The 11,516-nt window shown below is 42.7% G+C and overlaps 1 protein-coding gene across 1 annotated transcript in view; it reads left to right on the plus strand.

Annotated features, from left to right (window-relative positions):
* IQGAP1 (IQ motif containing GTPase activating protein 1) overlaps positions 1–11,516 on the plus strand; it is a 260,699-nt gene that overhangs the window by 176,366 nt on the left and 72,817 nt on the right. Inside the window, exons 13-15 of the mRNA XM_040342541.1 lie at positions 726–886; positions 4,691–4,815; positions 9,364–9,527. Coding sequence (XP_040198475.1) covers positions 726–886; positions 4,691–4,815; positions 9,364–9,527 — 450 coding nt within the window. The remainder of the gene's footprint in view (positions 1–725; positions 887–4,690; positions 4,816–9,363; positions 9,528–11,516) is intronic.

An 11,516-nucleotide genomic window follows, 5' to 3' on the forward strand; every position in this document is an offset into this window, starting at 1 on the left:
TAGACACTTGGCCCTATGTTAACCAGATTAGATCTTGCATTGACCTGTCTTATGCCCCAGTTGTTATACCGGCAACTTCACTTGTCCCTCCTAGTGCTGCCTCTTTATAATGCTATATGTCCTTTTATGGTTTTTTTTTGTCCTTATTTTTGTTTTTCCTTTGCCTGGAAAATGTTGAAAATTCAATAAAAAAAAAAATAGCACATGTAAAGCGCCTGAAAAACACCTCCCCTGCAACCCCAGTGTGAGAGCCTGAGTGCTTTCACACTGGGGCGGGGCGCTTGCAGAAAGTTTGAAAAAGTCCTGCAAACAGCATCTTTCGGACGGTGGAGGAGCGGTGCACTCCTCCAACGCCCCTGCTCATAAGAATCGATGGGCACCGCTGCCAAAGTGCCTGCAAAGCGTTTGGGCAGCGGTGCTTTGCGGGCGCTTTTAACCCTTTATTTGGCCGCTAGTGGGGGTTAAAAGCGCTGCTATTACAGCGGTAAAACGCTGCTGATATTAGCGACGCTTTACCGCTAATGCCCCACCGCCCCATATTAAAAGAAGCTTAAAGTGCAGACTTCAGGGCTTTCTTACTACATCGATACTGGTGCATTCTATTTATCCTGACAGATCAGTCTATGTACTGTATGTGGCATCTGTCTTATGTTCTACACATTGTAACTCTGTCGCATTAAGGCCACATTGATAATAGCTGGTTTGCATCTGTTTTCCTCTTTCAGGGTAACCTCACCCACCCAGAGCTCTCAGTTGCTGTGGAAATGTTGTCCTCTGTGGCTCTAATTAACCGAGCGCTGGATGCTGGGGATGTAAACACTGTCGGCAAGCAGCTGACCAATCCTGTCACTGGTCTGATGGACGTGGAAGATGAGAACCTTCAGAGGTTTGTATGAAGCAACACAGAATTTGTATAATTTTTGCAAAGCATTGAGAGTTTAATTTGTATGCAGAAAGATTGTTAGCATTGGAAGCGTGCTTCTTAGCAAGACATTATAAACAGTGTACTGATCATTTTTAGAAGTGTAGGAAGACTTTTTATGAGCTTGTTCTTAATTTGGCCTAAGCTTACATAAACTAATCAGTTTTTCCTGGCGGTGCAACGGATATAAAGCTTGCTTGTAATTGTCAGAAAATGGCGCAGCACCCTTGTGAGCAATGACAAGAGCATACAAAGGATGACATTTGTGCCTTTTAAAGAGATTTGTATCATAGCGCATAAACTTTACATTTGATGAGCAGTCATTAAAGGGGTGGTTCCCCTAAAAATAAAGTTTTGACATTGCATTTGCTATAATAATTACAGTTAGAATCGGCTGGTTATATGTAAATAATACCTCCGTACGTAGCGTTTGTATTATTCGTTCCCACCGCCACTTCCGGGTACGATGCTGGCGGTGGGCGTTCCTTATTGATGGACAGGCATCCGACCAACGCATCCATCGCGTCACGAGATGCCGAAAGAAGCCGAACGTCGTTGCGCATGCGCCGTATAGAGCCGCACCGACGTTCGGCTTCTTTCGGCATCTCGTGACGCGATGGATGCGTCGGTCGGATGCCTGTCCATCAATAAGGAACGCCCACCGCCAGCATCGTACCCGGAAGTGGCGGTGGGAACGAATAATACAAACGCTACGTACGGAGGTATTATTTACATATAACCAGCCGATTCTAACTGTAATTATTATACCAAATGCAATGTCAAAACTTTATTTTTAGGGGAACCACCGCTTTAAATCTCGCCCCAAAGAAAGGGAACAATTTTATCACTGCACATGTCCAAAATCCGCTCTGACTGGTTCAACTCTGTAATAATTTCAACGACGACCAGAGCAAGTAATATTATAATGCATGCTTTGGGCACACCAAATGAGTTACTTATAATAGATTCAATTGTGGAGGAACCGGTGGGACTTTAAAGGTACCAAAATGGTATACGACCAAATGTTAAAGTATACATTTTATTGATAGACATAGTTTCTTTAAAAACAACAATAAATGTTCAAAAAGCATATCATTTGTATATCATGTGCAACCACGTCTTGCTCTACATGTTTCACTCGGAGAGCTTACTCAGGAGTTTTTGACAGTGTTGCAGGAAGTTTAATATACTACAAAAGAAACCACTACCAAAATCAATAATTTAAAGTGAACAAAAATGGATGCAAGTAACAAAGCATGCATAATAAATAGATACACTTTTCACTTTTTTTTTCAATTTATTATGCATGTTTTGTTACTTGCATCCACTTTTTTTACTTTCAATTATTGACTTTGGTAGTGGATCATGGTTGTTACTTGTGGTTCCACACACATTTTTTTTATTAATTATTGTTTGTATCACCAATATTTTTCATGTGCATTTTTCTATTATTAATTTTAGTGCGATTTTGCATTATCAGTTTGGTGGTATTATTCATACTACTAATTTATTCACGTTTCTCACAAAAAAATCACTCGGTTCACCCCCCCTCATCATTCCGTTGATGGTTGGTGGGCATTCATTGATTAGGAGTGAAACATCTTTTCTGGCTCATAGGGATTGTCGGATCTAGTTTTGGACTTTGATTTAAACATACGTTATAGTTTAGATTTATTATTACTCTGCCATTTGTTTATTAGCAAGCGCCATTACCCTCCCTTTATTAATACCTTACCAGTGTGTGAGCACTATTTAGTTGTGGCTGCTGCTTAGTTTTAAAATTATTTTTAGTTTTTATTGCTTTAGTTAGTGTGGTTTTGTGCATTAGTTCCCCCCATTATTCATAAAACAAACAAAACATTTGCTCATCCAAGCCACCAACTAAACCTTTTTCAGTACCTGAATAACATGATGCCTCCTGATGGGTTCCCTGTAGGAGACATGTGCCTTTTTAGTATTCTTTCAACAGTTGGCCTTTTCAGCCAGCAGCAGGCTCCCACTACAGAGAGAGAGAGAGAAAACCTCTGGGATAAGTCAGTATAGATATAAAAAGGCCTGTGGACAGCTGACTAAGTAGTAAGATCTGGATAACAGGTACAATGTAGAAATGGAGGATTTATATCACCCAAAGCTCTACAAACCTCTGCGTTACAGGACCCAGGCCAGAACTTATTAAGATCTCAGAAAACAACAAGTTTGTTTCCTCCATAGCAAGCTTAAAACTTGGGGTCTCTTGCCATGTGTAGGTGAGAGTTCTAGGTAAGATATATAAGCTATCCAAAATCCTGCCAGCTATTACCTAACAATATACTGTATAGTTAGGTGATGTTCCACTCAGGCTCCAGTTCGTACAACTAAACTAACCTGTTGTCCTTCTCCCATAGATTGGAGAATATGAGTGTATAAACTGAATGCGTGTGTTTTATATGTATATAAACAGTATAGTTATTGAGAGACCGACTGAAAACCTTTCCAGTATAGTTGCGCAGAGTTCCCGAAGCAGAAGGTGTCATTAGAAATTCATAAAGCAAGGGGCTAATTTCTTGTCTAGTATGTAGTAGGCAGAATCATAGAGATGATTTAGTAATGCCTCCGTGACTAACTGTGAATCTGGAACAGTTGTTTTATGTTGCTGTGGCAATTATATGAGCAATTTGCCACTAGGATAAAGAGGAATGATCCGCAACCCTCTGCCCACCATCATCTCAACAAAAGGAGTTTAGGATTAGTACTAACAGGAATGAAATGTAAATACCGTGGGCTAGATTCACGTAGGGGGACGCAAGTTTGTGCGGGCGTAGCGTATCCTATTTACGGTACGCCTCCGCAACTTAGACGGGCAAGTGCAGTATTCACAAAGCACTTGCTCCGTAAGTTGCGGTAGCGTAATTCTGCCGGCGTAAGTGCGCTGAATTCAAATTGTCAAGAGGTGGGCGTGTTTTATGTAAATAAAACATGACCCCATGTAAATGATGTTTCTCACGAACGGCGCATGCGCCGGCCGTGAACGTATCCCAGTGCGCATGCCCCTAATCACGTCGCAAATAGTCAATGCTTTCTCCGTGAACGTAATTTACACAAAGCCCTATTCGCCAACGACTTACGCAAACGACGTAAACATTTTTTCAAAATTCAACGCGGGAAGGACGTCCATACTTAAGATTGGCTATGCCTCATATAGCCGGAGTAACGTTACACTGGAAAAAGCCTTACGCAAACAACGTAAAAAAATCCGCCGGGCGCACGTACGTTTCTGAATCGGTGTATCCAGGTCATTTGCATATTCTACACTGAAATCGACGGCAGCGCAACCTAGCGGCCAGCGTAAATATGCACCCTAAGATACGATGGCGTAAGAGACTTACGCCAGTCGGATCTTCGCCTAATTTCGGCGTATCTTGCTTTCTGAATACAGAAAGAAGATACGCCGGCGCAGCTTTGAATTTACGCGGCGTATCTATAGATACGCCGGCGTAAATTCTTGCTGAATCTAGCCCCTTCTGTTCTGAGAAGAAATACTGATCTTATAACAATAGACTAAAAATCTGATTGATTAGGTTTGAAACTTTGCTTTGCCTCAGCGATTCATTGATGCAGTAAAGCTTAGCAAAAGGAATATAACCCAACATAGACTGGCTTCACCAAGGTGTGCTTGTCTTATAATTGACTTTATTACCAATACAAACATACATGATTTAATTGTTCATCTGATTCTTCTTCCATCTTTGTTTTTTATACATAATCTATGTACTGGTCTTCTGTTGACAGGTACGTTGACGACCTGATTAAGCTAAAACAGCAGGCTCGGGAAGAAAGGAATGAGTTTATTACATGGAATGACATCCAAGGCTGTGTTACCCAGGTTAATAATACAGTACACGAAGAACATGCCAGTAAGTATTTATTTCCATTATTCGGTACATTTACTTGATATGCAATTGGGACCTTGTAGGCGTGCCACAGGGAAGCTTTGATACAGCTTTATGCTGCAAGTCCCTTGGAAGGCCTGGCAGCGTAGGGCCTGTTTCACAGGGGGCTTATTTTGTATAAGAGCAGTGTGAACAGCAAGCTTTTGCTGAGCTTTCAGCAAGCTTTGTTGAAGCTTTTAAAGTACTGTTCCGCTCCAGCTTTTTGACCACAGATCCTAATAGTAGTGTTGATTGCCACTTTCAGCAAGCTGCTAGCAGGCTTTCATCAAGCTTCAGGAAGATCTGAAGCCTGCTAGCGGCTTGTTTAAAGTAGCAGTCAACTTTCCCATTAGGATCTGTGTTCAGCATTTACAAACTGGAGCTGAATGTTACTTTAAAAGCTTCAACAAAGCTTGCTGAAAGATCTGCAAATGCTCTAGCAAAGCCTGCTGTTCACACTTCTCTTATACAAGCTGAAGCTCGTGTGAAACAGGCCTCATGGTTATGCCCCAAATGAATGCACTACTGTAGAGCAGTATAGGTAGTGTGCTGCTCTTTTTTTTCTGCTGCCAAAGAAATCGGTTACAGTGGAACCTTGGATTACGAGCATCATTCCTTCCAGGAGAATGCTTGTAATCCAAAGCACTCGCATATCAAAGCGCGTTTCCCCATAGAAGTCAATGTAAACGATGATTCGTTCCGCATTGACTTCTATGGCATGCAACGCGGAATGTGACTAGAGGTGGGAGGGGCGCTGGAGAGCCTCAGAAATACTCAGGACAGCTCGGCTGATCTCGGAAAACCTTAGAAAGGTTCGGGAACTGAGTATTTTCGAGTTATTTCCAAACGACTTCGAACCGTTCCGAGTCACCGGCACCCCAACACCTCTGGCCAAATGCGGTACTGCACACCCCATTGGCTTGAATTCTGCTTATTTTGCGAGACAACACTGTATAATATCATAAGATGTAAGGTAAATAGTTACCTCTGTAGAGGAGCAGTATGTCCCTTTTTTTGCATAAATGTTTGACTGCTCATGCTTGTAAAATGTCAGATAAAATTTAGTTCTCTATTGAAACTAAAAATAAAAAAACACATGCTAAAGCGTTCGCCTTAACGGGTTGGTAAAACTGTATTGTGGTCCTTTAACCGAATATCAGTGAGTGAGTGAGTGAGTGAGTAACTTGTATAGCGCAGCAAATGCGAACTTAATCGCCTCAAGGCGCTTGTCATCCAGGGTAGTACAGATCTTTCAGAAGAGGTGGGTCTTTAGCTTTTTCCTGAAAGCCCGATGGTTTTCTTCCAAGCGGATGGTCGTGGGTAGAGCATTCCAGAGCCGTGGTCCTTGGACCGAGAATCTTCGTTCTCCTTTCGATTTGTAGCGGGATTTAGGAATTTGGAGAAGGTTTTGGTTGGTTGACCGAAGCATGCGCTTGGTGACGTACGGTTTTATTTTCTCGCATAAGTATTGAGGAGCTTTTCCCTGTGAACATTTGTGGGTGAGGCAGAGCGTCTTGAATGTCACCCGGTCCTGTACGGACAGCCAGTGGAGGGACCTCAAGACTGGGGCGACTGATTCCCACGGCTTTTTACCTGTTACCAGTCTGGCTGCCGTGTTCTGGACGACTTGTAGACGCGCCATCTGGTATTTTGGTAGCCCTAAGTAGAGGGAGTTTGCGTAGTCGAGTCGTGAGTTGATGATTGTTCCGACAACTACTGCCGTGTCTTCTTTCGGGATAAAGGGGATGAGTCTACGTAGCATGCGGAGCAGATGATGAGAGCTGCTGACGACTGATCCTATTTGTGCATCCATTGTCATGTCTGAGTCGAAGATGACTCAGAGACTTTTGATTTTTTTGCTTGGTGCGATGGTTTGTCCGAGGATGGTGGGTGGTGTCCATGTGGTCCTAGCAATGGATTTTTTATTTGCGTGAAGGATGAGTAGTTCTGTTTTCGATCCGTTAAGTTTGAGGGAGCTTTCGGTCATCCAATTGTCGATCAGTGTGAGGCACTTTCCAAGTTCAAGAAATTGGTCTTTTTTGTTGGTGATTCGAAGGTAAAGCTGCGTGTCGTCCGCATAGGAGTGGTAACGCAGGTCCTGTTTGCTGATGATTTTGAGGAGCGGGCGGATGTAGATGTTGAAGAGTAGAGGTGAGAGGGGTGATCCTTGCGGGACTCAGTGTGGATGTATGCTGTGGTGGCAGTCATTCTGTGAGTGCATGCTGTGTGTGTGGCTGGGTTCCATGAAAAGGACTTTTTATTCACATGGTGCAGGTGATCTAACAATGTGAATGGAGCTCTTAATGCATCATTAGGCCATCTGTCATCAGCCTCAAGTAATGATATTTTTTCTGTTTCATCAGTCAGGCGTATGTTAACAAAATAATCCTGTTTGTCCAGCTTGGTATATGCTTTGTTTGTCAGGACCTTGGCATTTATGTTGACATACTTGTTAATTTTGTGATGTTTATTGTGGTATGTAAAAGGTCTGTCCACAGGAGAAGGTATAGATATACTATATTGTCAAAAGTATTGTGACGCCTGCCATTAAACGCACATAAACTTTAATGGCATCCCAGTCTTAGTTTTAGTTCAACTCTTCTGGGAAGGCTGTCCACAAGGTTTAGGAGTGTGTCTATGGTAATGTTTGACCATTCTTCCAGAAGAGCATTTGTGAGGTCAGGCACTGATGTTGGACGAGAAGACCTGACTCTCAGTCTCTATTCTAATTCATTCCTAAGATGTTCTATCAGGTTGAGGTCAGTTGTAGGCCAGTCAGGTTCCTCTATCCCAAACTCGCTCATCCATAGCTTTATGGACCTTTCTGTGTGCACTGGTCCAAATCATTTGGTGGAGGGGGGTTTATGGTGTGGGGCTGTTTTTCATGGGTTGGGCTTGGCCCCTTAGTTCCAGTGAAGGGAACTTCTAAGACGTCAGCAAACCAAGACGTTTTAGACGATTTCATGCTTCCAACTTTGTGAGAACAGTTTGGGGATGGCCCCTTCCTGTTCCAACATGACTGCACACCAGTGCACAAAGCAAGGTCCATAAAGACACGGATGAGCGAGTTTGGGGTGAATGAACTTGACTGGCCTGCACAGAGTGTCCTGGCAAAATTGGCTTTGCGCAGAGCATACCGCCATCTTGCCCTGTGCTTAAAAGTCTTAATGAAATAACCCATCTTTAAGCTAAATAAATTCACTCACCATATATTCCCTGCCCATCCATACAAGTCAAGAGACCTCACCAATTGTTCTCATTCCATCCTAGCTCCCAGTCTTCACTGACCTCGAGCAGCCTGCTGTTTGTTTATTATATAGGGTCAACATCAGTAACAAAAGGTGTGGCTTCACAAAACAGTCAGACAGGTTGTATACTTTCAAAAGAACCAATCACAGACATGTGATTCAAACAATGCTAGTAGTGGTGTGTGCTGGGGGTAGTGACCATGCTCTGTGAGACGCAAAGGATTCAAAAAGCATGGTCCCTGCACAAAGCCATGTGCAAACCAAACCACTGTTGCCAATGTTGCAAACCATACTTAAATCATGGATCAGATAACCATAATCTTCGTATAGTTATGCTACAGTTTCCACGTACGCAGATCTGTCCACTCGGAGTCATTTAATGCAGTCGACAAAGTGGCCAGTCCCTTGCTGAGGCATAAATGAACGTCCCTAAAAGGAGCTCGCAAATCTGCTGTGTCCATGAAAAGGTGTTTGCGCCAGTGGCCTTCCACCAACGTCTGTATGCGTGAATACGCTCACTTGAGCACATTACAGCAAAATCGACACTGGGGGGACATCTGACAACATACATTTTATAGAATTTTCCACAACAAGAGTCCCGACCTCATCTGTATAGAACACCTTTGTGATAGAGCGGAGACTGCAAGCCAGGCCTTCTTGTCCAACATCAATGCCTGACCTCACCAATGCGCTTCTGGAAGAATAGTCAAACATTCCCATAGACACACTCCTAAACCTTGTGGACAGCCTTCCCAAAAGAGTTGAAGCTGTTATAGCTGCAAAGGGTGCGCCAACTCAATATTGAACTAAGACTGGGATGCCATTAAAGTTCATATGTGTGTAAAGGCTGGTGTCCCAATACGTTTGACGATATAGTGTATGTGCACCAAAAAAGATACGGTATATCAGTGTTGTATGTGCACCACTTTACTGCTCTGTTCTCTGTTCTCTGTAATTAAATTGATAAAAATGTAATTATGATTTAGGATGAAGTTATGAAATGAAAGCTGTTGATACATGTGTATCAGTGACACAGGAGATGATTGGTGGTATCCTCGATGTCTAGTGTGGGGCGCAGTTACTTCAGTTGGTTTAGCATAACACTTTGATGATCGTGGCCATCGCCGTGGCTTCTCCTAAACTCTTGTCTATGCTCTTCATGCTTTAAAAGAAAATATTGTGGTCAGTAAATTACTGATCATTTAACGACTATGATTATGATGGGGATTAGTTTAGAATTGGTAATGCATTTTTTATTTATCATTGCTTCCTCTTGTTTGTTTAGGGATATTGGCTATTGGGCTCATTAATGAAGCTTTGGATGAAGGGGATGCTAAGAAGACTCTACAAGCTCTACAACTGCCAGCAGCAAAACTGGAAGGAGTAGAACCTAATGTAGCTCAGCATTACCAAGACACTCTGGTCCGATCGAAAAGAGAGAAGGCTCAGGTGGGCATACATCAAAGTCTTCTTGTGGAAGAATTGGGGAAAGGCATATCGTTTTCCATTTGCTATCCAATGCTTCTAAAGCCTCGTACACACGATAGGTTAACCAGAGGACAACGGTCTGAAGGACTGTGGTCTTAGGTTAACCGATGAAGCTGACTGATGGTCCTTCACGCCTACACTCCATAGGTTAAATAACCGATCGTGTCAGAACGCGGTGATGTAAAACACAACAACGTGCTGAAAAAAACGAAGTTCAATGCTTCCAAGCATGCGTCGACTTCTGAGCATGCGTGGGTTTTTAACCGATGGTCGTGCCTACCAACGATCGTTTTTGACCTATCGTTTACCAATCCATAGGTTAATTTTAAAGCAAGTTGGCTTTTTTTAACCTATGGTTAAATAACCTACGGGGCCCACACACGATCGGTTTTGACCGATGAAAACGGTCCTTAAGACCGTTGTCCTCTGGTTAACCTATCGTGTGTACGAGGCTTAACCGACCGTCACGAGTTGTTAAAGCTAAACATATGGAAACTGGTTAGCCAGCCACATGATTTGTATTCCTGTATATCTAGTACCCAAACCTGCACAGCCATAGCAGACAGCACAGACAAGTGAGTGACCTTACTTTAACTGTTACAGTAGGGGAATACAATGATCTTCTCCATCCCCAGCCTACTGATTATACAATAAACTAGCTGAACCAATTTAAAGCCAAACTTTAGGTATGATCCTCATTGCAGTCACAAAGTCTGCTGTGGAAGCTGGAAATCACTGTAGTAGTCAGCACTACTACAGTGACTGCCGTGGCAACACAGTCTGCACATTCACCACAGCGGGTCAAGGCCACCGCCATATATAGACTGCCTTGTATTTTTTTCATTGAATATAAGGCATTTTCTGATTGGCTGAGGTGGAAATTGTGACATTACTGCACATTTTCTCCACCTCATTCAATCAAAGAATGACATTCATTAAAAAAAAAGGTGTTCTGTAAATGGAGGGGGTGCTGAAAAAGTAAGCCTGAAGGACCCAGCATCCAGACCCGGAACATATCGACAATCACTGCAGTAATGTGTGGAAGCGGAGAATGGCTGTATAGGCGGCAGCAACTACAGCGATCCTTTACTGTCTTCCAGGCACATGCCAAGAGGGTTCTTTCTGCATAGCCGTCATTCAGAGAATGCCTTGCAGTTTTCACAATTATTACAAGGTGTCCTCTGGATGCATCCATTGAGAAAATGCAAAACTTTCTCTGAATGTTGTTCATGCCAAATGAGTGACTCCCTGTGGTTATTATGCAGCAGTGCAGCTACTTGGCATAGGAGCCAAGAGCCAAGAGGCAGCGAGAATCACTGTAGTAGTATCAGCGGCTACTACAATGTTTCTCAGCTTCCACAGAGATAGGCCAGGTATGGAATATGCATACCTGCATTAGTCCAAAAAAATGTATATCTCCCCGAAGTTCAGCTTTAAAGTGATTATAAACTACAAGGCAAATTTTTCTTGTGGGGGGGAAAAAAAGAAAACTACAAGGCACATACAGTTGTGCTCATAAGTTTACATACCCTGGCAGAATTTATGATTTCTTGGTCATTTTTCATAGAATATGAATGATAATCCAAAAACATTTATTTCACTCATGGTTAGTGTTTGGCTGAAGCTATTTATTATCAATCAACTTTGTTTACTCTTTTTAAATCGTAATCACAACAGAAACTACCCGAATGACCCTGTTCATAAGTTTAGATACCCTGGTGATTTTGGTCTGATAACATGCACACAAGTTGACACAAAGGGGTTTGAATGGCTATTAAAGGTAACCATCCTCACCTGTGATCTGTTTGCCTGTAATTAGTGTGTGTGTATAAAAGGTCAATGAGTTTCTGTACTCCTGACAGACCCTTGCATCTCTCATCCAGTGCTGCACTGACGTTTCTGGATTTAGAGTCATGGGGAAAGCAAAGCAATTGCCAAAGGATCTGCGGG

This window comes from Rana temporaria, chromosome 3 (assembly GCF_905171775.1).
Source record: "Rana temporaria chromosome 3, aRanTem1.1, whole genome shotgun sequence".
NCBI lineage: Eukaryota > Metazoa > Chordata > Amphibia > Anura > Ranidae > Rana > Rana temporaria.